Here is a 27366-nt window from a genome sequence, read left to right on the forward strand (position 1 = left end):
ACCCCTGTACCGTGCCCCAGTTGCGAGCTCTCTTTTCTGGCACCGGCTGCGAACCCTACAATGGAGCCCAGGGCCCCGCACGGGCTGCAGACCTTCCCACGTGGCCCTGTTACCTGCAGCGCTGCCAGTGTATAATTCTATTCAGCATCACGGGCGTGCCATCCAGGGCCAGAACCAGTCTGATGAGCCATCCTGTCATCGTGGCTTCTCGCTAGATCCGCCTCCAGAGGTACATTCCCAAATCGTCAGGTAGTCGGAGGATTGGAGGACAGTGTCTTTCCGCAACATCTGGGAAAGGACAAACTCCTCCTGAATCCCTCTGCGGGGAGGTGAGCGCAGTATTTAACAGGGGAGGGCAGCCGCGGGGCACTCCAGAAGAGGCATCCCTGTCCTGCAGTCAGGTAAGGTTCTTGGTACCTGCCGTTCACGTTTCGTGCCGGTTTGGTGAACGCTTTTCTTACGTCTTTGTTTAATCGTTGTAAACTGATTCACAGGTGCAAGGGGTGGGCTAGGGGTAACCTTGGTGGCAGACAATTACTTCATTAATAGCGCCATACATGCAGTTAAAGCCTGGTTTTAAAAGTGTATTTTCTGAAGTACATGTGGCGCTCAATTGATAACTTGTTTACCTTTGTGTTAAAATGTCCCTTTTTGCTAATTAATACAGTGGTGTACCATTTCTGTGAAGTACTTTAATACGCATTAACACTTACAAGGAGCGTGGCAATAATAAATGTACACGGTTTTAATATTGTTTATATGTCACATTTTGTATGATGTTTTGTGCTCAAGAGGTTAAATGATCATTTATGTAAGCATTGCACCTAAGGAATCCCTGTGCCAAACCGGTGTCGTTGTTATAGTGAATCTATCACAGAGGAATAATGTTTCCCTAAGTAAAGGTATGAGTAGTTACATTTGGAACAAACTCACTATAAAACTGATAAAGTATTGATCACCAGTTGAGAATATTATAGATACACGTGGTGTTTAAGCTGACATCTTTCAGACAGAGAATGTCCTGTAGACGTGGGTTCTAGCACTTGCTGTATTCTTTATTATACCAGCCACAGTTAGCAACGAGGCCACAAAGTCCCCTGCTGTCTTCAATAGAGGGGCCAGAATCAGCTGTATGGGTACCACAGACACATCATTCTTGGAGGCAAGGCGGACTCTTACTATTGAACCTCAACAAGAGGCTCCTGGCACCAGCAATTTACCAGCAAACTTCATGACCGGCCAGGCAGTCCTCAGCCACCTCAGACTTGCTGTCACCAGAGATCTTCAGCTACAAACTTGCGGTCATCGTTAGGGAACACTATCACCAGAGATCATCATAGGTCGTCTGTCAAAATCGATCTGTAGCAGGGACATAGTGCCACCAGTGATCATTAGCAGGAGCCCCTTGTCTTCATCAGTTTTCTGCAGTAAGCCTCCTTGTCACCAGCTGCCTTTGGCAACGGAGCACTTTGTTGTCAGCATCTTCAGCAAGGGGCACGCTGTCATCAGTGATCCTCAGGAAATGACATGCTGTCATGAACCATCTTTAGCAAATGGCATGCTGTCAACAGTGCTCATAGAAGCTGCTTAACAGGGACCACAAACCTTCACCACTATTTATGGGACTGACATTCTTGTTTCTTCATCACATGGAGGACCTAAATCCAAACTATCCTTTGCAGAACGTGCATCTACTTTCCTTGCTAACTTACATACACTTGTTTCCTAAGCAGTCTTTGTGATTCACAGCACCTCCAATGTACCACCAACTAGTTATTTTAGAGGCCTCGGCTCATTCAGAGCTGCAAATCACACGTATGGCTTGCTATATTCATGCTAGTCATACACATCTCCAGAATTCAGAGAAACAAAGTGTTAGTCGTGGGCATATTATTAGTCTATTACATAGACACATTTACTGGTGGGAAAAGAGAGTATTATACGAACAACCTAATATCTCTTTGATTGAATTGTAGAATTGGTGATGTGTTCCTGTGAATCTTGCCTAAGGAACATCACTTCGTATCAGTGGTTTGGCCACACCACTGGGGTGACAGTGTGCACTACTTATTTTTTTTCTAGGTGGATCCTTTATCCCAAAATAATCTCGTTTTTCCTTCTACCCTTTTCATTTTGTGTAGCTGTTATTTGTCTCTACGAAGGTTGTGCCAACACATTTTCTCAGTTAACCGTGTACTTACTGGGGGCTCCGGTACTCCATTTTCTGATAGTAGCTAAGCACCTACATGAAAGAGAGCCATTGAAATAAAACGCCCTCTGCTACAAATCAAGAGGAAGCCTTATTTTTGGGGAGATTGAAGCCTTCTTAATGAGGACAGACTGATGCCTTGCGGCAACACTTTGGACAGTCTGCAGTTATAGCAGGTCCCGCCCTGATGGATGAAGTGGATGCAAATAATCCTTGTAGAGTTTCATCAGCTCAGAACTAGCAGAACCTGAAGACTGGATGCTCTCAGGATCACAGAGGTGACTTTTATGTTTTCAGCCTAAGTGTACTGCATGTAGTTGGAAGAGAACAATGGTAGAAACATTTTAATACTTAATGCAGATTATTCGATGGTTACAGAAAAATGCTCCAAAATTTTATACAGCGAAGGAATCTCATTGTACTGCATTTTCGAATCTGTTTTGCTATAATGACACATAGTTGCAAACAAACAAACCAGTGTACCAGGCACTACATGGAAGAAACAGCTAATATTGTGACATGGCTGTCAACACATCACATTAAATGCTGATACTTACTGCCCTTTCTGCCCTTTTGTTCTTCTTTGACCCTTCCATGGCTGTGATAATCCTTGGGGAATGGTAAACCAATCTGATGTGCTTTTCTTATTTCTTTTGATTGCCAATGTTATTTTTTTTTCTTTAGTTTTCATTTCAAATTCACACAGTCCTTCTTACATTGGCCATGCTTTCTCCTTTGTTCATGAGTGGGTGGATTGGATTTTATTTCTACCCTACTTAGAGGGTGTACACGTTTTCTAAAATAGCGAAGTCCAGGTTCCAGTTAAAATACAGTCTTTAATCTAGCGGTCTTGCATGTAAGGCTTGATCATTTGGCAATATACCGTCCCAATGTAAAACAAACTAATTGTAGTTGCGATGTTTATTTTAGAATAAAGCGTACCAAATATCAGGGTATCACCGAGTTCTGCTATTTAAGGTATCATAATGGGTTAGAGCATGCTGTTGTGCACACGTTTAACCACATAGGGCCTGACTACCGGTCACATGGAGTGGCATCCCCGGATGGGATATCGCGCCGCATGATACAAATGGTCCTGACTTCCCGCACCTGGTTTTGCTGGGCGCAGGAGCACTGGACTCGAAAATCCGCCCCGTGAAACCACAGGAGGCTTTTGCACGACAGCAACCAGGCCTCGGATCCTGGCCTTGTTCGTCCCTTTTCTTTGGCAAGAGGGGATTACAAAGTGTTTACTACTGCCAAGACACGGGTGTCGACCCCGTCACCCCCCTTCGGCGCCTCGATTCAGGCGCCCCTTGCATTTACCACCTGTTCAAAGGAAGTGATCAATAGGCATGTTTATCTACAATGAACTAGGACTACCTTGTGGAATTCCACCTGCTCTGCAACGTACATCCCCATTCAGTGGGGATTAACTACCAGTTGCAGGAATTTCATGAGGAAATTTCACCGGTAACAATAATTATGGCCGCCTGCTATGTCCTCATTCAGTTACCCATTACTCACAATGGGATCATTGTGTTCATTGCATTTGGAGAATTTACAGGGCTTACTTTGAAAATGATTCCAAATGGTTGGTAAAACTGGTTCAAAGGCCACCAGTACTGCCTCGGCATTTTATCCATTGGTGCTTGATAAAATGAATAATTGTGTGCTAGGTAAGACTGGCACCTAGCACAAAGTCTCTAGGCCAGTTTAGTGCACTGAGTGTGCCGGGCACGTCCTGAATTCATTTCAGGTAAATCCAATGTCAGTTTGGCACTCATTTTATTTCATATTTGTTGTCACTTTGTTGGCAGTGATTGTATGGCCTGAAGCTATCCTGCGGGGGAAGTGAAGTGCTCTGAGTGGCACAGTGTTGTGAGTGGTATGTTCGGGCTGCTGATGCATCAATGTGCGTTAGCAAAAGGTCCTGGATGGAAGACAGTAATAGAGGCAGAGGATGCATGAAAATGTCCTCATGGGATGGGGGTGGGGGAGTGAAAGTGGTCGGACACGGATCGTTAGAGGCAAAGGAGGGTTTGGTTACGTTTCTTGGGAACAGGAAGGATTTTGTCTTTTTCCTGGAGCACAGAAGTGTGGGGGGCTGTCTCAGGTGAATGACATCGTTCTTAAATCATCAGGAATAATGGCACCTTCTGAAGTCATCAGATACTCATTTTCAAGTCATCTTTAAATCATCAGGAATAATGACACCTCCTGAAGTCATTGGATACTCATTTTCAAGTCATCCTCAAATCATCAGAAATAATGACACCTACTGAAGTCATCGAATACTCATTTTCTAGTCATCCTTAAATCATCAGGAATAATGACACCTTCTGAAGTCATCAGGTACTCATTTTCAAGTCATCCTCAAATCATCAGGCTGAGCTTTTAAGCTTTCCTGATGACTTCAAGAGCTTGATGATGTCTGATGATGTGAAAATTACTTCTAATGTGGTTGGATGATCATCAAATGACTCTAGGATGGCTTCTAAAACAATCCTGTTTGACCTGGGTAGAGACGAGGTGGACACCTTCCAAGGGTGTTGCTTTGTCAGTAAGGGGGTGGGGGGAACTTCAGATTTTACAACAATCACACTGACATATCATTAAAATAGATTATGTGAGGAGCAGTCCTTGAGGGGGGCTTTAAGGGGTAGTCAAAAGGGAGAGTAGTGGGGCTTGCTAGGAGTACTTAAAACATTTTTCTAAAATAACCAACATGTTTAAGATCTTTAAAACAGAGACGTGTGTGTGTACTTTTGTCTATGCGTATGTAAACTCCCAAGTGAAATCCGACAGCCACCCAACTGAAAGCACCTGTTGTACCCAACAATTTACTATTGAATGCATTTATTAGGGGGTGTAACACCCCAAACGACCCCTCTGAAGCTACGCCCCTGACACCACGAGGACCACCTTAAGGAGTGGTGTCAGCTGGATGTATGTTGCAGGTTGAGCGCCCTGCCTAGAGTTCTGCCAAAAGCGAAGATAAACCTTTGACATTTTTTTCTGCAGCACAACACGAGGTGGCTGACAGTGAATAAGGACAGGCAGTATATGGGGGTCATTTTCAATCTGATGCTCTAGAGCCGGCTTTGGCTAGCTGAGTCATTTGGTACCTTAGTTAGACCTCCTCAGCTTTACAACAGGATACATTCAGCCATCAGTCCGACTTGCCTCTTAATACAGATTTGGATGGAAATAGTACTTTTCCACCAAAATGGGCACAAAGAGGCAGACAGTGAGCAAAATCGAGGGCATATGTTCACACAAAAAAAACCTGGAATTTAGGAATGACATACAGTTACAGGTGCGGAAATACCAATTTCCAGTGTTATTTCCCATTCCACAAGGGATAACTGGTACCGTGGGGTAACTTTGCAGGGTATCGTTATGTCCGGTGTTGAAACTGCTGCACTCGATTTAGTTATGCATTGAGTGGAGGCCTGACTGCCTCTAGTGAAGATGGCCAAACCCTATTACTCCCCAGATAGTAGCCAGTGTTCCTCTCAGAACAAGAGCAATGTTAAAGAATTAGTGGGCTGTTTTGCTCGCCTTGACATTTCGATGTAGACTGATAAACTACTGGTGAAATACCTGAGTCTAGTTTAGATGACATTGGGCAGTTTCTTGGACGTGCATTACACTTCCTTTCATTAATCATTTTTCAAGACGGTCTGACCTTCTGAGGTAGGAGCACTTGTGCAGGCAGACTTTGAGGTCTTAATATTGTACCCCTCCTTTCTTTGATGCATCTGTTAGGGCAGGAAAGATTTCAGTCCCTGAAAAGTTTACCAGACCATCATGGCTAGACTCTGAAGGACATAATAAGCCAGTGAAGATCTAGGTGCACTATGGTTAGGTGCATGAAGCAAGAAACTAGTCTCAAAATGCTGGCAACTGCATTGTACAAGATATGAAGCCCAAAGACACAGGTGTGCATGCATACTTGGTGTATAATGTATTATACTAATTTTACATCAAAGATAAGAAACAATCCTTGGGGTTCCTGAGCCGCGAAAAAAGGATTTTAAACCTTTCAGCATTGGGGAGGGGGGTTATAAAGGCTACATTTTAATGTAGATGCTGGCTCGGCTCGTAAATGAGGACTATTGTCAAAGTGAACCCCAGGGCTACAGACCTTAATCAGAAGGAGAGGGGGGCCGCATTATTTGATGTTTTTTTCACTCCTGCTTCCCAGTCACCAATGGAACTCACAGCCCACTGTCTCCAGCTCATTTTGGACCAGTACAACCTCAGCTAGTTGTAATCCGAAGACATTTACTGCCATACCGTGCCAAGTACTCGGAGACAGGCTTGATGACAGTCAGATTTATCATATTGTAAATTTTAACTAACACAACAAATTCTTGAGAAATTTCCATTTGGACTTTTTTTTACATGTGTACATTGTTTAGGTCAAGCCTAGGCAGCGCACATGTGCTGTCTGCAAGACCTGCTGTATTTGAAATAGGACTTTGATCCCGCCTGCTGCTTATCACAGATTAACTACAGTGTCACTCTTCTTTGCTGCCTCCTAATTGGTTCACCTACTGATACATCACTTACGTTTAGAGCTGAGAAGCACTGGCCTCACACAGATTGATTCCACTTGATTAGTGGCCATCGCTACGATGCAGGTACCAATTCTTCTAACCCCCTGTCACTTTCCCTGCCCTCGTCACCCCATTTTGCTTCTGGCACTGTGCTTCTGAAATTAAATACTCTTCTGCTTGCTCCATAGCTCTCCCAAAAGATCCCATTCATTTGATATTTATAGGCAATGCCAGGGAGACATTAAGTGACATGCCCAGAATTATGGAGTGTTGAGCTGCGACTCGAACCTCGTTCCCCAGTACCAAAGTCGGCAGCTCTGACCGTAACCTAGGGATTGTCTGATTCACTCACATGGCCAGTTTTCTCTTCAGTCTGACCTTACACTACACATTTAACTCGCAGTTTAATTATGCCGTCTATGTTTACAATGACAACCGTGTAAAACAGGGTGTCCCATGGATTCCAACTGCCAGGAGCACCACCCAGCATGGGACCTCTTCGAGGAGCGGGGTCTGACGAATAATACCCTCTCTTCTGAGGGTAGTGTCCACCAGTTGGAGTTACAAACCTGTGTAGCTGTTATTAATAGTGATAAATGTGGCAAGACTATGGAATCACAAGGGATTTGGCAATACTTGCAAACTCTTAAGTCATGCGGAGGTACTCTGGCACCTGCAGCTGTGCTGCAATGTGTCTGTCTCCCCCTTTCTCCATCCTTCCTCTCCATCCCTCAGCTGACCCCAGGGGTTTTGTTCCTTTGAATGAAAAGATTAATTGAAAAAAATCCCCCACCCCCCACATCAAGCTCCTCTGAAGGGCCCACAAAAGAGCAGAGCGGCCGGCCTCAGCTCCGCTCCTCCCAGATACCTGCACTTGGGATGCTCCCCTCGCCATCTAGAATCCATTCCATATACAAACAAAACGCCCTCCAGAGTTGGAACAAACAGCGTAATTTCAAACCGCGCCACATCCAGCAGGAGTTCGATCTCTTAATGCCTAAAATGTTTGTGTAGGATGCAAACAGAGGGGAAGGGGAAGAAAAGGCCCACACCCTCCCCCGATCCCTCTCCGTGAACAATACATGCAAATTCCTGCCTTGTGTATGGCAGGAGAGCTCTGTATATATGAAAGCTATTTATTTTTATCTCTGGTGCAGTACAGCTGCCATCTCATTATAGTGGCAATCGAAAGGTAGGAAAATTGGTACAGTCTCCAAGCTGGCAATGGGCTAACCTATTAGCTTTCTAAAGGGAAATATTTTGATTGCTCATTTTTGTTGATACCCCAAGCCCCTCGTATTAGACAGCCAAGGGGTACTGTATCGGACAAGATTACATTAGTGCCCACCATATGCACCAAAGATTTGGTTTATCAGTCACGGTTGCTAGCAGTGATATAAAAATGCTTTATTAGTGTCAAATTCCTCTACACGGTGTAATATGTAACAGCCATAGCTGCAATGCCCCCAGCCCCATGGTAATAAGACTTCCCAGAACCATTTAATTTCACTTATATATCAGCTTTAAATATATTTTGCAAACTCATCCATTTTCCTACAAACATCAGCTTATAAAATCTGAAAATAATTTTTGTTTAAAATACATGCTTTTCATCTTTGGTAGGCATATGTATAAATTAAACCAACCAAAGGCTTCTAATTTAGTTGACTAAACTGCATCCAGAAGAACTACTAGTAGAAGACTGCTCTAGGCAATGCTGCAGATGCTTCTCTGTTCTCGTGAGTAACTCCCCCATTCCAAATCCTCTAGGCAGTGCTGCAGCCGTGTCTCTGTTCCCAGAGATAATCCTCCATCCTTGGTCCTCTAGACACTGTGGCAGCTGTGTCTCTGTTCACACTTTCACTACAGTACAAACCAAAAGACATAGGTAAAAGACATTGTAATTTACAACGCTGATAGCTCTAACTCTCACAAATGCGAGACCTATTGCATTGCAAATGCTTGTTTTTCTTTTGTTCTTGCATGAAATTCATGTGCTGTAGCTGTTTCTCGCCTTGGCACGAGATGAGGGTATTGCCTACTTTTTCAATCTGTGTGTTAATATTAATGTTATGCGGCTGTTATACAGAACTGAAACACCCAAAGGTTTCATGGCTCCGGGGTGAAAACATACATAATCAAGACCGAGCCCTAAATAAATGTATGCTTAAGTGGAGTCAATTAAAATACAATGGGTCGTCAGAGCTCGTTAAAAAGTACGAAAGGAAGAGATGGGTCTCATGCCAGAGGGAGAGATTTCCCTAAAGTAGGATGAGAATCTAAAGACATCGACTGCTGATGTGTGCCTTTCAAGTTTTCACTCAGATCAACAGGAGCATTGAGGGATGTAGAGTTGAAGACATTTCTTAATAAAAGCAGGAGTGTTTCCATGAAGAGCATGGTTGTGCAGACGTAGGACTTCAACAGTGATGTAATCATTGATAGAGGCCAGTCTATAAAAGACAGTTCAGTGTTGGCTTGAGCCGATCTAAGAAAGTTTGTACTCGGGTGAGCTCCCTGGCTTAGCACTTCTTAAAGACACTTTACTGGTATGTGAGTGAGCCCAAGTGCTAAGACTTTGCCTTCTTCAAATGGGAATCCACTAACATAGACACTTAGCTTTCGTGACTTCCTGAGTCAGAAGGAGAAAGAATTGAGGCATTATCTTTAATTTATTTCTAACCACAGAGAGAAAAATGAGGAAATCCTTTGACGTATGTGTATTTCATTACACCTGCAAGAGCACTGAATGTCGTAAAACAAGGAACTGACTCATTAATTTTCTACTTCCTCTTCTGGGATTTCTTGGTTTGAAGAGGCCATTCATCCACTATGTAGGTGAGGTCTGCAGAATTAAAACTGGTGCCCTCACGATTGAGCCTGGTTACACATGAAAACCAACATGGCGCAATAAAACATGCTATAAATATGCACTGCCTAGCTACCTAAAGACTGGAAGGCTCTGTCACTGTTTACTACCTAATAGATTCAGTCCTCGAAGCACTACAGCTGAAAATAAGGAGGAGAAAAAAGAGCAACAGTGGTGTCTGAGGCACCAAAACAGCAGAGTGCTTGGAGATAACAGAGCCCATGTCCATTCCCGGGCAGGAGAAAACACCAAGAGCTCTGCTGAAGGTGTTTATTTTGGTTGCTTCTTTTATTCAGTGCTTTCTTTCAGGCGTGGGTGCTGATGGGGCCAAGCAGCACTCATTTTGGGTACCAACGCTTTTTTTTTCCATATCAGACTTTGACTTACAGCAAGAGAGAGCAAACAACAAAATGAGGATTAGGATAACGATGGGAAAACAGTGAGAATGGGGTGAAGTAAGGATGAAAAAGAACCTGGAAGAGTCAAATGAAGGGACGGGGAGTGCCTAGTGGTGGAAGAAATAGGCAAGAGATGGATAAAGACTACACATGTTGGTACTCTGCAATCCTGACATTCATCTGCGCCAGCTGTGTCTGAGAAAACAATTGGGCAGCGGCACTCATTTGTTTACAAATTAAGGCGTGTTTTTACTCATGGAATCCTACAATGGCTGAGAAAACCAAGCTTCAGGTTTCCACAGCACAAATGCAACATTTGAAAATCAAAGCACAAAAAAGGCAACATAAAAATGATAACTTTGTATAATTAAAAGTAATTAAAAAACAAAAACAGTAACAAATTACAAATATGAACATCACAGTAAATAACTAAACATATAATTACCCATTTACCTTAAGAAGCCCGTAAATGCAACCAATCAACAACATATTGACAACTGGACTCAAAACCATGACTCCAACAATTCAATTAAGGGGGTCTTTAATTTGAGTTTAAAACAGGAAAAAGCCAGAGTTGTATTGTAATTGCTTTTTACATGCTGGAAAGATTAAGGGAAAGTAATACTATAATCTCCTCCCATTTACGAATCAAGGATTTTATCACCTGCTTTAGGGCAATTTAATAAGTAGTGACGCTCTTACTAACAGTTCACTAAGTGCAGTGCGGCAAGGCAAGTTGCTGCACTGCGTTGCATGAACAGGAGAGCTGAACTGCGTCATATTTACAAACATATGGCGCTGTTCAGCTCTCTCCTTGTGCTGGCACATTTGAGGCTGCCTAACGCCAACAAAAGCACTCTTGTGGAATGGTGCAACGGTGTCTCCATTGTGGGCGGCAGGGTAGTTTTTGTGCAGGAAGCAGTATCTTCCTGCACAAAAACTATCCTTAGAGGCGTAGTCCTCTTTGAATGTGTCTTGCAGAATGCAGCACGCATGCAAAGAGGAAGTAACGAGGAAAAATAATGATATTTCTCCTCGTTATGCCAGCGTCTGGTAGCTGCACCATTTTGGCGCAAACCTAGGTCATGGAGATGTGGTCATATTTCTGTACATTTAAGACTGGAGCATATTTATGACTATGTGATAGCGTGCAGCAAGTCATTCTGTCAGGCAAAGGGCAGGAATGTGCTGATTTAATATAATACAGTGGATCCTACCTTCGTCCCTGTGCTGACACTGTTTGGCCAGACTAGCACCAACACAGGCACCCTTGCACTATGGTGCAAGGTTGCCTGTGATGTAAGGAGGAGTGCTTTTGTGCAGACGAGGGCACCTTCCTGCACAAAAACAATTCCCTGAGGCATTTTCCTCTATGCAGAAAGTAGCACATATAGAAAGAGGAAAAAAGGCGGAGAAATAAAGATATTTGCCCTTGTTATGCCTCACCTCAGAAGGCGAAGCATTTTGACGCATTTCCAGGTTCATCACTTCTGGTAAATCACAGAATGTGGCAAAATCCATGGATGTTCCATGGGAGCACCCATGCATCACTCATAGAATGCCACCCAGGGGCAGAGTAACGCAAAGCAGCGATTTGCACTGCGTTGCTTTACTCCAAATTTATGAAGCCACTCAGGGCCACGCAAGGTGGCCTTGCGTGGCTTCCAAAATCAAATTTTTGAGCTGCCTCATGCATGCACTATGTTGCATGGCTCAGGTGTGACACGACTGGGCTCATAAATATGGCCCTGTATGTATTGACATATTCTGGACAATCAGTTTTTGGGGTACATTTAAGTAAATTAATGAGCAATGATGTTCAAATTCATGTTTGCTTCTAATAAAAAAGTGTGTCCTGTGATGTTGCAAAGGTCATTCTATATTGAATCTGCAGTTCAAGAGGCATAAGCTCTAACATAAGTCTAACTAAGTTCCCTTGCAGTTTCTATTTTCTCATCATAAGGAAACCCGACCAATGAGTTTTGATTACAGCTTCCAGTGCACACCTAGTGTTTCTACAGTTTCTAATACCGTAATATATTTATTTTGAATAGTCCACAGAGCAGCAAAGTTTCGCCGTGACTTAATTGGTCTTCAATCTATTAACAGCAGATCGTTTGCATACATCGGGAGGGGCATTTATGAATATCAATTGGGAGGAGGCATAGTTGGGTTTTATGGGGGTGCTTATTTAATAAATCATCTGGCAGTGAGACGGGGGTATGTTTGTTTGTGGATGCACGGGCCGCGAGATGAGCGCATGAGTCCGGAGAGATAAATGCAATGTTAAAAGGGGTGAAGACAGGAGCAGCGAAGTGACATGGGGCTCATGAGGGAAATGAAAAAAGAGGCATGGGGTGGCGACATGACGGATAGGCCAACCAAAGATGGCGGGGCAAGCAGCGGCTAACAGTATAAGCATTGCAGAACCCCATGAAAGAGTTAAGGGGAAAAGTGCAGACCGGATGCAAAAACCGCGACGGGATCTGGGGCTGTCGGAAAGATTCAGGGTCCCAGAAAGAGGAGGTCCTGCCATCAGAGTGCAATTAATTTTTGTCATTGTCTCATAGCTCAGTGTCCTGGGACGTATGTTGGTCGCCACAGCAAAATTCCCTACAGGTTTGGCTTCACAGCTCTATAAAAATACACTAGTTGAGATTTATTTCAGGGCGACACCATGTCACATTGCACGTGGCACTCAAAAGAGGTGGTCACAAAACGTGAAATCAACTGAACCACACCTGAAATATTGCCACAAACCTGCAGCGGCGGCTTGGCAGAGTGACGAGTGACTGCTGCGCCTTCCGAGGGGTAGACACTGTGTAACAAGGTCATGGCCTGCACATGACACTCAACCGACAGCATGGTGATTAGTTAAAGCGATAAAAGTACACTATACACATAAACACGAAAGCAACAAGACGGGTTACTTTATGTACTGGAAGTGTCATTGTCTAACACCATGTGAGGTGTTCGTATATGCCACATTGTGAGACTCGTGCTGTGTCCTGGTTGGACGCATGCCCGTCAGTGTTGAAATACAGGAGCGCTGCACCTGAGGATTAGAGGAAAGGCACAGCCCGCCCATGCAATGTTGACTGCTCGGAGTTCTCGTTTCAGACACACTTGCCCATTATTTATGCTCACAAGCTGAGTCAGTAAGGTTGTTTCATTTTGCAGACAACGGAAGCAGGGCGAGGCCTGCAGAACTCATTTCCATTGTGTCTTTACAGAGGTAACGCCATTGCCTAATTGATACTATCGACGTCTTCCATCCAACCCTCCCTCAGTGTCCGGGCAGTTGGACTCGCGCCAGTTACCTCAGGGAGAGGTGTACACCACCAGCACCAAGGTTCACCGGTATCGGTCAGGTTGCACCAGTTCACTAGAACTCACACTTTGTCCCAAGCTGGGCCTTCGAGAAGGGGTGGTCGAGTTTCGAAAAGCCTTCCCGTTACAGCTTTCCAGAACGGGCTCGCTGACGCATTTAAGAAACCGTGCAATGTATCTTCGGCTTCCACTTGATTGGCTAATAGTTGAAATCGTTCATATGTCTTGGTGAGCGCTGTTAGCAAAATACATTTCATAGCTTAAAACCAATGTGCATTATTCTACGACCCTTATCAGTCCTCCAATTGTGTGCTGTTCGCAGACATCCCTGGACAATTCTTCATTCGAGTGCCCATGAACAGTTGGCGTAGACCCAAGTTACTTAACTCGTGTACCTTTATATGGCGGGCCTTAGATATCGCCCGTCTACGTGGCTGATGGGCGCCTCCAATGTCTCCTGCTCCTACATCCGCACACTTGTCCATCACGAGAGTGCCCCCCTCAGGTAGGACATCGGCCGAGCCCTACGCGTGTCAGGCTATCATTAGGTATGTGGAGGCCTGCAGCTGTCCTTCCAGAACACAGGCTGAACATACGCAGTCCAGTTGGAACCTTTTGTCCCGCGAGCTGGATGTTGGCAGATTTATCGATAAGAGCAATGCCCATGACATATTTCTTGGGAATCTTAGTTATTTGCTTATAACTGTATTGGCAATGATTTGAAGGTTACATTTACAGTATATGATTTGATTGTATTTAATAACCCTTGTGTGTATTACACGTGTAACGCCTGATAGATGTTTGAAACATCAACCTATGCGAAATCTACTGGCTTTGTCATTCACAGAATTAAGTCTTGGTTGGTGCAGTGAAAAAAGTACCTGCTACGAGGTCACAGTCTGTAACAGAAAGCACTCTGAATATCCAATTCATTATTTTAAACTTGCATTTCACACAGTATTAGATAGACTGCTACAAACTGTGCAAAATATTTAAGATAAAATGACGTTTCCCGAATGTAGATTTTAGTAATACCCAGAGTGTATGTAAGAACAATATAAATACAATTACAAGCATGCACTTCATAGCCCAGTTGTTAACTCTTTGCACTACCGCTCAAAAAGACTAAGGGGGTTATTCTAACTTTGGAGGAGTGTTAATCCGTCCCAAAAGTGACGGTAAAGTGACGGATATACCACCAGCCGTATTACGAGTTCCATAGGATATAATGGACTCGTAATACGGCTGGTGGTAAATCCATCACTTTTCCGTCACTTTTGGGACGGATTAACACCTCCTCCAAAGTTAGAATAACCCCCTAAATCTTTGACCTCAGAAAACTTTGAGTGATTAGGTCAATTAAAGCCAGTACCGGCTCCAAAGCATCCTTTACATTTGCAGATTAACATATAGTGCACATTTGCATTTCTTTCATGCAAGCAGCCACCCTGGCAGGAAGGCTTGTTTAGCTGTCTGCCCAGTTTCATTTTCACTCACAGGAGACTCACTGAATGACACTTCAGCAGACATTTAAACTGTCGGAATTAGCAATCCCGGGATGGCAGTCTTTTTACTTCCAGTAGTCAGAGGGCAGCTGAATGTGTTCCTGTTTAAAGTAACTGGTGCTTATGTGAAGCACTCAAGTAACTTCGGATGGTGTTCGCGCTATATAAAATTTGAAAAAGAATGTGAAAAGCATGTTCGGGGGAGGAGGGAACATGAGGCGGGGAAAGAGCAACTCATTGCAATGACTATGTTGTGCCATGACAAGGGGTTGCCATTAATGAATAAAAATGGTGTTTGACGAATGTCTTTTACATTTTATTGGCATACTTGTTTCCCTAAAACAGGCTGCTGCGTTCTCTGCATTCTGGGAAAAGACAACGCTTGCTCAATCTCCCCTCCCTCCTTGCCCTGTAATAACCTTCAATCCCCTCATTTGATGGGGCAACCCTCTTTTCAATGCAGTCCATCTGCCAAAAAAGCCACGTCTTCTTTATCTTTGAAAAAAACACTATATTTATATATATATATATATATACAGTATATATATAAATATTTAGACATTAGGTACTGAAGCAAGAAAATGTAAATTCAAGGAGTGGATCGCTCCCTCCGCTAAAAGCTTGTTGAGAGCATAACAATGATAGATTACACCAATGTGCTTACAGAAGGGAGTGTGCTGTTGTGTACATAAAGTGGAAGAGGTGAGGGTGGACACAAGTACATCAGGTAGCCTTGGGTCCATGTTCTGTTCACTTTCATCTACGGTTTCTGGGGGTTAGTTTTCAAGCCTGGAGGTAAGGTGGGCTCTACGGCACTGGCTCAGTGCTGCAGAATGGGCAACTCTCCTGTGAGCCTGTTACCAGTAGCCAATCCAAGCAGGAGCTGGCAAAAGACGTAGTTGACCTATCCATCAAGGCACCGGCCTCCTGCCTGGATGTCCCAGAGGAACAAGAGCACCGTCTACAGCAGCATATCGACATATGGGTATTTAATAAAATATGGATTTTGCATTAACACGCAAAACTGTGTGCATTATTACCATCATAAAAGACAAGCTCAGTAGTCACAAAAACAGCTTTTCTACATCTATTCATTTAATGATGACTTCAGCCTACCCCTCTTCAAAATACACCAATCCACTCCAATCTATCCCACTCAACCCCACTCCAATCTACCAGAATCTATTCCACTCCAATCTACACCACTTCAGTCTACCCTACTCAAATCTACCACACACCACTTTGCACCACACACCGCTCCAATCTACCCCACAAAATATAAAGCTACACCATTCTACTCCACTGCAATCTATCGCACTCCAATCTACCACAATCTAACCCATTCAAATCTACCACAACCTAATCCACTCCACTCCAACCTAATCTACCCCAATGTTCTACAGTCCGATCTACCCCAATCTAACCCACTCCACCCCAATTTCCCCACTGCACTGCAGTCTACCCCACTCCACTTCACTGTACCTCATTCTACAAGACTCCACTCCAATCTACCCACTCCAATGTACCTCAGTCTAACACACTGCTCTCCACTCTATTATACCCCACTCCAATCTACCACAATCTATCTCACTCCAGTCCAATCTACTCCAATCCACCCCACTACAATCCCCTAATCTATCCCACTATACTTCAATCTACCCTACTCCACTCCAATCTACCCCTCTCCAATCCACCTTACTCCAATAAACCCCACTCTACTCTAATCTACCCCACTTAATACCACTTCAATCCACCACAATCTACCTTACTTCAGCCTGCCCTACTCATATCTACCCCACTCTCCCATTCCACCCCACTCCCATCTATCTCACAAAACCTGAGCTGCACTACTTTGCTCCACTCGAATCTACCCCACTCAAATCTACCACAATCTATCCTACTCCAGTCTACCACGATTCACTCTGCTGTAATCTACCCAATCTACCCCAATTTATCTCACTCCAATCCCCAATCTACCCTGCTCCACTCCACTCTACCCCACTCTACCCCACTCTACTCCAATCCACCGCAGTTCACCCTGCTTCACTCCAATCTACCCCACCCCATTCCACTCCACCCCAATCTACCACACTCTAACCCACTCCACTCCAGTCTACCCTACTCCACTCAGTTCTACCCACTTTACTCCAATCTACCCTGCTCCAAACTACCACAATCTACCATACTCCTCTCCACTCCAATTTATCCCACCCCACTCCAATCTACCCACTCCAATCAAATTTAACTCACTCTAAATGGCCACCAACTACCACACTGCTCTCCACTCCAATTTACCCGATTCCAATCCAATCTACACTCCAATCTACCTCGCTTGAATCCAATCTACTTCACCCCACTGCTATCTACCCCTCTCCAGTTTACCACAATCTACCTCACTCCAGTCCAATCTACCCCAATCCACCCACTCCAATCCCCCAATCCCCCAATCTACTCCAGTCTATCCAAATCCACTCCAATCTACCCCTCTCCAATCTACACCACTCCAATAACCCCCACTCCACTCCAATCTACTCCAATCTACTCCACTCCACTCCAATATACCCTACTTAACCCCACTCCATTCTACCACATTCAACCCCACTACAATCCACCACAATCTACCCAAATTGAGTCTATCCTACTCACATTTACCCCACTCTTCCACTCCAATTTACTCCAATCTACCCCACAAAACCTGAGCTACACCACTCCAATCTTCCCCATTCCATTCCACCACAATCTACCCTACCCCAATCCACCCCAATCCAATGTACTCCAATCTATCCTCACCACAATCCACCCCAATCCAATGTACCCCAATCTACCCCACCGCAATCCCCAAACTACCAGACTGCACTCTAATCTACCCCACTCCTACCTAGTCTACATAATCCACTGCAGTTCACCCCACTTCACCCCAATCTACCCCACCACATTCCACTCCAATCTACCCCACTCCAATCTACCCCACTCCAATCCCCAAATCACCCCACTCCACTCCAGTCTACCTCAGTCCACCCCACTATACCTAAATTCACCTCACTCCAATCTACCGTAGCCCATTCCACTCCAGTCTACCCCAATCTACTGAACTCCAATATACCACCATCTACCCACTCCACTATACCAAAATCAACCCCACTCCACTCTACCAAAATCTACCCCTCACCAATCATCTACCCCACTCCTTTCCACCCTGTCCCACTCCACTCCAATTGACCACAATCTACCATAGTCCACTCCACCACAATCTACCCCACTCCAACCTACCCCACTGGACTCCCCAATATACCCCACTTCAATCTGCCCCACCCACTCTACCCAAATCTACCCCATTTCACTGGTCCCCAAACGACCCCACTCCACCACCATCTATCCCAATCCACTCCAGTCCATCCCACTCCAATCTATTCCACATCACGCCAATCTACCTCACTTCACTCAGTTACCCAAATCCACCCGCTCCATTCTGTTCTGCCACACTCCAATCCACACAATCTACCCCACTCCACTCTGCGTTAATCTACCCGACTCCACTCCACTCCAATCTACTCATTTCCACTCCAGTCTCCCTTGCCACTCTACTCAAATCTACCCTAATCCACCTCACTCTACTCCAATCTACCCCACTTTTCTCCAATCTACACAACTCAGATCTACCCCAATCCACTCCAGTCAACCACACCTCACTCCAGTCCACCCCAACCTACTCCAATCTACCCCACTCCACACCAATCTAACCTAATTCAATCTAGCCCACTCCAATCTACCCCACTTCCCCACTCCACTCCACCCCACTCCAATCTACCTTGCATAACTCCAATCTGTACCACTGTACCCCATTCTAATCTACTCCACTCGACCCACTCCACTCCACCCCAATCAACCCCACTCGACCCCACCCCACTAACGTTTAACTAAGCTGAACAGCAGCCGAACTGGTGTGCAACATGGCTACAATACATTGCCAAAGCCAGTAGATCTTGCATAGGCGAGACCTGTTGGCTTTGCCAATGTTTGCTTTTCTTTCCTTATTCCTTGTTTCTCCTTATAAACACATCTGGAATCCTCAAGTCCCATGGCAAAAAGCAGTATTTTATGGTATTGTCCATCTTGGTATTTAATGTGCAATATGTACTATATAGTACATGTAAACCTACAATCCCATTCTAAAAATATGTCTCTGATGTCCTTCTAACAGTTGAGTTGTGACGTCTCTAGTCATTGGTAACAAGAAAATGAACTAGCTGCTCAACTGTAATATCTTATTACAATTAAATTGTCACATCATAATGCCTGCTGCCAGAACCCAAGATGAAACAAATCGCTAACTTCTTTTTGATTTGTTTAGTTTTTTGCTGCAGATTTGGCTTTAATTCTTCTTGTTTACAGGTATTTCTATCTCTTTTATATCAAAGAACAAGACCTACAGGATTTAAGAGGTTAGTGGGAAGAGTGATGGTGTTATCATGCATTGTAAGTAACAACTAGCCCATGCAGTATATTAAAAGTAAATTGCAAGTAACCTTGGAGTTCCATGACCTGAGGTGTGGGCTGGGAATATCGAAGACGGAACATCGAAGGGTCACAATGTAATGAAATGAATATGGAGGGACAAAAAGTTGAAAGGTGAGTTTGTATGGATTTGTATACCTAAATTTACATATACATACATACTTTGGTGTATATATATATATATATATATATATATATATATATATATATATATATATATATATATCAGTGTGTGCGTGTGTGTACATATAGTCAAGGTACATGATTGTGGAGTTAGGAACAGTAAATCCATACCTCCTACTGTGCATTTGCCTCTTAAATATTCTGTTCCTCATTATTCTCAGGATTTTGTGACCCTTCGATATTCTATCTTCGACACTATACCACAAGACTGACTTTACATAGGAACTCCTTGATGGCTTGCAATGTCTTTATTGTGTACAGCGGTGGGTCCTTTATCACATACTTCTTTTTAATGTTGGGCAGATACCACCCCAATTAGTGTGGTGCTATATCTTAACTTATCTTTCCTATAAACTAATTTAAAAGATAAAAATACTAAAGAAAACTAATTACAAAAACTAGGCCTTCTGCGTGTTAGATTTCATTTGTGTGTTGTGGTGCTGCGACACTCCCACTCCACTTGTCCAAAATCCTACCAAATTCCCATTCTACAGTTGAACCATGTGTTTTCTGATGCAGATTGTCTCAGTTTATGCACATCTATCACTACTGTATCAATATGCTTGTGCCCTTGTGTCATGCCTGGCACTCCGCAGGACCATGCTGTATGTTCTACTGGTACATCGTTAACTGGATGCATTACTGAACAGTAATTACTCTTATTCTATTATATCTTTGACAGCTGAGCCTACCAGTGAGTTCCCCTGTCTTGCATCTTCGTAGATGTTCAAGTTTTATTGTGTTTACTAGCTTAACGTTTTCCTAATGTTTACTACCTATTCTGCTCAATTCAGTAAGACCTCTGCACAGTTAGTAAGGTTCCGTTCATTTTACCACGTTGTACAATTGCATAAGGGACGTGAAAATAGCATCAGGAAAATGTGGAAAAGGGGCGGTGAATATGTTCCCATTCATTAAGCCTCATTTGAAAATGTTTGGAAGCCGATTACGTTATACTACATTGCATGACTGGCATGTTCAAAGAAAGTGTTCGTGCTGTGAGGTAAGCCCAGCTGACAACAGTAATACATGCTACAGGGTTTCCCATGCCATGTTTCCGTACCACAGCATGACCACACCAACATCCACTCTGGGGCTTTCTGGATGTAAAGAGGCAAGTCAGACATTCACCCGGTTGCTCCTCTTTAGGAAAAGTGTATCTGAGTACCGTTGCTGTGCATGCGAACCTCAGGTGGACACTGCGCAGGATGGCATCCAGGCGGGGTAAGTATTTACTGAAGCAGATTAGGGTAGGAGCTGATCCCCGAGTAACCATGCAGCAGATAGTTGCTACTCTGATCGTGTGATTTTGGGCATTTTATCAAAATGTTGTGGTTTCCCAGGACAAGACATGTAGTATGTATATACGTCTTTACATTTGTAACTGCAGTTGGTCTTCCCTGATACAGGACCAATTTCAAACAATCTCCAAGAAGGGACTGGTTTCACGATAGACACCATACAAAATTCAGCCCTCAGGACATGCGAGTTTGATCTGGGAGCCTTATGTAGCTCTGTAGAGCCCTTTCATCCTGGAACACTTTCATGGTGACCTGTGGTTAACTAGGCATGCCCCTGGGTGTCTCCTAAACCCTTTCGCTAAAAGGCCTGTGCTGTGGAACTCACCCTGAAGTTTCCTGAGAAATGCTAGAAATCTGAAATGCTAACTTTTATTTAGCTACTTCATTAAGCGAGCAAGGTGCATTGCTCTAACTAATTGACTTTTCCCATGCTCATAATGGCGTTCCCATGCCAAGAGACTTCTTCTTCAGTGAATAATGTCAATCCATTGCTGCCCGCCAATGGATGCTTTGAATAAGGAAACTCTTTTTTGTGCTTTATTTGTATTTATTTTTGATTATGTGCCTTATTTTGTCTCAGTTTGTTTTTGTTGTAATGTTTAGTCATTTGATTCTATTTTTACGATTCATTAAGTTTTTTTTGTTTTGTAGATATGACTTTTTAATTAAACATGATTTTCACATAGAAGTTCTTTGTTTTATAAGTATATAGCAGTTTTGTTGCTCTCTTATAAAGAAAGTCTCATGCATTTTCTCTGAGGATTGCTCTGCTATCTACTGGCTTCACTATCAACGGAGAGTCAAAGAACCCAAATTAAATCCTGTTTACATCTATGTACAGACATACTTCAATATGGCACTGTATGTATTTAATAGTTTCATATAGTGCTTAGTCACTGAAAAAGTATATAGGTGCGCCACATTTAAAGAATGAACACTGAAACCTGAATTATTATGAATAAGAGTAGTGAGAAAGATGTATCAAACTCCGGCATTGAGCGAAGAAAATTCTCTGTTATTTAAGGCTGAAGGGCTTTTTACCTATAGTGTTAGGATGTTAAGCGATTCTTCAATAGTGGACAGACGTTTGGGTTCATTTTCAATGATGGACATTAAAAACAGTTGTTCAATCAAGGGCATAACCCAGAGAAAGTGACTTATGGAGAGTGATGGCTAATGACAACCACTGGGCGCATCTACCCTCATTCTTGGCCAATTATCTGGCTCTTGTAATGCCATGACCTTCTACTTTGCTCTCAAAATACTACTTTCCAGGTTCTGTCACATACCGTGTTGTGTATATTTGGTAAATTTCACCTTCCTCACTTACCCAGAAAATGAACACTAGAAATATTAGGGTCATCATCTTTACTGGTGACTTCTTTTCATAGATGATGGAAATTATTTGATATGGGTCAAAATAAATAGAGTGAATCACCATAAGTGGGAACCTTTATCAAAGAATTATAAAATATCACGTTTAAGACATTTACTGCAGAATAATTTCTTCAGAAAGGGTTCTACATCAAGCCCCAGACTATTCGTCCTGACTGGTATCCGAGACTGAGGCTATAGTAATGTTCAAGAAAGCTCCCTCTAGTGCCCATTGATGAACCTGATGTTCCTGGTTCTGTTCCTGGGCTCTGTGCCTACATTTGCCTGCATGGCCATGAGATTTTTGTAACACTTAAAAGTGGGACCCACATGCATCTACAGGGAGTCCTACCCAGGTCCTCACCAGTGATACCTGGGCAGCGCCCCTGCCTGTTGGAAAGAAAGCCTCTATCCTTGTATTAGTCAATGAGACCTCTGGCCAAGTTTTGAAGTATCCACAGGAAAGCACTACTCTTGTTTTTCTAGATGATACCTAGAGTGGGGCAAATTTTGTGTGCATATTGATGATAGCTTGCGATGAGGACCAGCTATGTTTTAATGAAGTCCTGCTGTGGTTGTAATCATTGAAACTTATGGTTGGCTCTGTGACTCATTGATAATGCATGCTTGGAGTCCTTCACGCACCGACAGGGCGGTCTCTGCTGGTTCAAATTAATGATATCCAAAGCTCGGCCTACTAGTCTCTGCTTGCTGGAGACAGCAGGTTCGACTTTTTTCTATATGAAAGTATTTAGATAATATTTCAATACACATCTGGCAACATCTCTTGATACTGTTTTTCCCGTCAGCCAGAGAACACTTCCTCTGTGATATTTTTACTGCTATAAAATCCTTAATTATGCTTAAAAAATGGTGGATGGAAACTTTATTATTTCTAGTTCAAAGCTTCTAGAATGTACCACAATATCTGAGTTCTTCTTTCCGATTTCCCAATAGGAGCCAAGCCACTTACCTGAACTCACTGTACACACAATGGAGCCAGAGGCAGATGTCACACCACATGTGCCCAGCACAGGATCGATCTCTGTGGAAAAGAAGGCAGGGTCACCTCCTTCCCGTTCAAGCCTTTCCATCATTCAGAAAAAGGGAGGACGTCTACTGTCGGTCTTGGTGGCCATCAACATGCTGTTGATCGGATGCGCTCTGGTCAGCAGTGGGGGCTTGTCACACGTGGCCATCCGTGAAAACGAGGTCTTATTCCTGTTGACCAGTCTCATGTTGCTGGCCATCATCTGTATGCTTCTCCTTCTGTACTACACCTTCAAGAACCAAGCAGAAGTCTTATACAAGGATTCCCACGCAGGCCCCATCTGGCTCAGAGGTATGAAAGGCATCTGCAGGTGGTGCTTCTCTGTCTTGACTCGAGCAACGCTCACTTTTTTACATTACTCATATCCCAACACTGAGCATCTATCATGCATTTGGTACCGATGTTGACGCTTTTCCGTTCAGACATTAACATTCACCTTTTAAAGTTAGCACACACCACCAAATTTATTAGCCACGTATTCAAACGCTCTCATTGCTCGTCATTCTTGGTGTACTATTGTTTCAGTGTTGCTGGATGTGGTGTACGCAGATGGTGCTTCCACAGGTAATAGTCTCTTTACTACTGCTGATCAGTCCTAGTACCCACATTCCAGTGCAACAATGATCGTGTTGCGGCTCATTTATCACTTTTCATGTTTCGCTCCAGTAAAAGTGTACTTGAAGGCGTTTATAGAGTTGGTGCATATGCATTCTCTATATTACTTGGCATCTGGGGCTCAGCTGAGAGTTTGCAGGTGGAAATGGGTATATCAGATCCATAACCATTTGTAGCACATTATCACTCAAATTGGCAACATAGTGTTACACACATGCACAGTGCTGTGACTTAAACATGGACCTGCAGCAACATCGACTTCTACAAAAACAACAAAGTAGGTAGATTATAATAGTAAATCCACATCCCCCTAGGTATGAGTAGTATTTTGTTGTGGGTTGATATTTTTGTATGTGATTTACGCACAACTTCACACACACATATACGCAAATTACTCCGTCATCTTCACTTAGCGCTTCCACTCTGGCAAATTAATGACCTCGGAGAACTCCTTTCAAGCTTATATTGTCAATGTAGAAAGCCAATGCATACATTGAGACATGGTCATCGCCTATCGAGTGTACGGCTTATGAGAGGTTACAGTCCTTTCAGTTCGCAACACAATGTAACACACAGGTGGTTTGGGCATGTATGTTGGTAGCATATAAGGCCTCTCAATCCTACTTATACAAAAATGCAACCAGGGAGAGATCTTTGCTTGCATTTGCCAATTTCTAAACCTGGCTTCAGTAGACCTCCCTCTTCTTGCTCTGCACTGGGTTCCTGAGCCATAGCACCTGCAAATCTTGAAACATATGTGACGACCTTCCCAGAGAAGGAGACTTGAACACGGGTGATCATGACAGTTTCTCTCAGTTGGCATCAAGTGTCTCCTGGCTTGTCGACGTAGTGGCGTGGCATGTAGGTCCGTTTACCCCTTGATATAAATGCTCTTCTGTTGGTCATTGCTTGCTTGGTCTTCTGAAACGTACTCATCCTCTCTCTTAACTCCATCCTCGCTCTTTCACACATGTACACCTACAGAGCCCTCTGTTGCCTCACAGGCCGCACTGAGATATTGCGCTGAAAGCCTTTACCTGTCACAAGTCACGACGCAAAAACACTAGAAGGTGCAAAAACATTAAACGGGTCTCTCCTCTAATATTCTATATACTGACCTTAATTACTCCGCTATAAATACATTCATTTTAGAAAACCCTAGTTTGAATACAAAGTAGGGTAAGAGAGCGGGTGCAGTGGGCACGACTGGGAGACTTTTAGGCTTGTAAGCAACATGACTGCACAATAAACATACTACGCTGTGTTTTAACCGCTGCTGATGTGTATCTGTTTTATTACAAGATTGGTATAGATGCTTTACTAGCCTGAAAATATGAGTCTGTCTCTGTGACTGGCTTTTCCAATGTCCTTCTGGCACACGCTGCAAGTTTTTGTATCCCTCTATATAAGGCTATGTATTTCTGTGGGTCTTTACGCCCCTTGGTGCAGGCATCTATGAGCTTTCCACATGTCTTTGTAACCTTCCGGCAGTCTCTAGGCTCTTCTCTGCATGTCTTATTGGCTTTCCATGGAGGTCTCTATGGCTCCTGCATGTCTCTGCACCGTCCTAAAAGGACTCTATGACCCTCTAGGTAGTTCTCTCTAAACACCCAGTAGGATTCTATGGGCATTGCTGTATGTCTTTGTGGTCCTCCATTTAGGTCTGTATGCTCCTCTTTTCAGGAGTCTATTACCATCCTGTCAGGTCGCTACCCCTTTCTACAGTGCTCTAGCACCTCCCTTCATGTCTCTATGACTCTCGCTGCAGTTCTCACTGACCTTCGCAGCGGGTACGACCCTCGCTGCAGGTCTCCATAATCCTGTCTGCCCTTGTCTGTGACTCACTGCATGTACCTCTGGTGCTCATGTCGATGTTTCTTTGTGTTTTATGTACAGGTGGCCTAATCTTCTTCGGAGTGTTCATTTTGTTGCAGGACGTGTTCAAAATTGGATATTCTTTGCCTCTCTATCTCTGCGAATCGCCAATCAAAATCATCTACCCAGTGATGCAGGCCGCCTTCGTGATCATCCAGGTGAGGACTGTACCATTACAGTTGCCTTGATCGTCTTTAGGTCAACGAGTGTGAGCAGGTTTAGTGCACCTCTCAGGTGGACTGCCATCCCTAAGGTGGCTTACCTCATCTGCGCAACTATAATTGCAAACATCATTTTGCAATAAATTTATCTGCACAGGTGGGGTGGCAAAATATTGGGAAGCTATGTGATTGCATACAAAGTTATAACATTCTGGGATTTTCTTTTCTTTCCAATGCTCACACCAGACCACTTCCCACCACTAGCCTTTAAATTAGTAAGCAGAAATCTACCACATTTGCTGACAGAAGAGGTCTATAAAGAACTGGGCAGTATTTTAATGTGGCCCAGCTTTGTTGCCAATCGGGCCATGTACCAGCTGCTGCGTACGTTTCGAGAGTAGAGAGTTCACAACGTCGTAGGTGAAAGTCCCTACAACACAGGGACAGCTGTGGGCTTACTTTTTCACAACAAGCACTGGTAATGCAAATATGTCTGGTTTATGAGTGAAACTGCTTTTTTGTAAATAGTCTATCATTGTTTTAAACTTTCAAAATGGCCACAACATCTGGAACAAATGTGTTAACCATAACAGAATTGTAAAACAATGATACACGTTGGACAATAGCATTCCATAATGGTCTCCGGGTTTAGAAGAGGTGACCACGTGGGATGCAGTGCATGTTGCAGAGAAAATCAACAAAAAGCAAGCCAACTGTTGCACTACCTGAAGAGATGTAGGTTCTGGTTAAGAAACAATAAAATAAAAAGAAGAGAAGCAAATAATTGAAAAGGGAACTATAAAAGTAGAAAACGGAAAAGTAAAGGATAGGCCTACCAGTTCTGGCATTGAAGTGCACCCATTTTCAGGAAGATGTACACATATAATCAGAAAATGCTGTTATTCACAGGGCAAGAAAAGCAATGACTGATGTGAACTGAACCATTACTCCGTGAAGTACACTGTTATGGTTTGAAGCAGAGTGTAAATGGCACCCAGAAATATCAATGGCAGAACAAAGATGATCAAATGACCCTCTATGTATCTATTAGGATACATATTTATAGACATGAATGTATGTATAATTTAAAGTTTTTTATTACAAAAGCCTGGCAGCTAGGAAGAGATTGAAGCAAGAATTATTACAGTGCAATTTATCACCCTCTATGGTTTATCATAGGTAGTAACCAACACCAAAACTTTGAAATATTTATTACCCACACAACTGTTTAGTTCGACATGTTTCAGCCAGTTCTTTTTCTGCCCTTTGGGTCGCACAGCTTTTTTCAAGTGAATCCCTTACTACATCCAACCTCCTAATCTGTGGTGCCCTATTTATGTAATCCACATTCACTTTTCGCATGGCACACTCATGCTTACAAACCAACTTTTTCGGTTGTTGCTTGCCCCTCTGCT

The 27366-nt window shown here is 43.5% G+C and overlaps 1 protein-coding gene across 2 annotated transcripts in view; it reads left to right on the forward strand.

Annotated features, from left to right (window-relative positions):
* Positions 1 to 244: 244 nt before the first annotated feature.
* Positions 245 to 27366, forward strand: part of LOC138245978 (proton channel OTOP2-like) — a 60249-nt gene continuing 33127 nt past the window's right edge. For both annotated transcript variants that reach the window (XM_069200097.1, XM_069200099.1), the window contains exons 1-3: positions 245 to 401; positions 23207 to 23591; positions 25812 to 25948. In XM_069200097.1, coding sequence (XP_069056198.1) covers positions 23243 to 23591; positions 25812 to 25948 — 486 coding nt within the window. In that variant the 5' untranslated portion in view covers positions 245 to 401; positions 23207 to 23242. The remainder of the gene's footprint in view (positions 402 to 23206; positions 23592 to 25811; positions 25949 to 27366) is intronic.

Source organism: Pleurodeles waltl, chromosome 7, assembly GCF_031143425.1.
Source record: "Pleurodeles waltl isolate 20211129_DDA chromosome 7, aPleWal1.hap1.20221129, whole genome shotgun sequence".
Taxonomy (NCBI): domain Eukaryota; kingdom Metazoa; phylum Chordata; class Amphibia; order Caudata; family Salamandridae; genus Pleurodeles; species Pleurodeles waltl.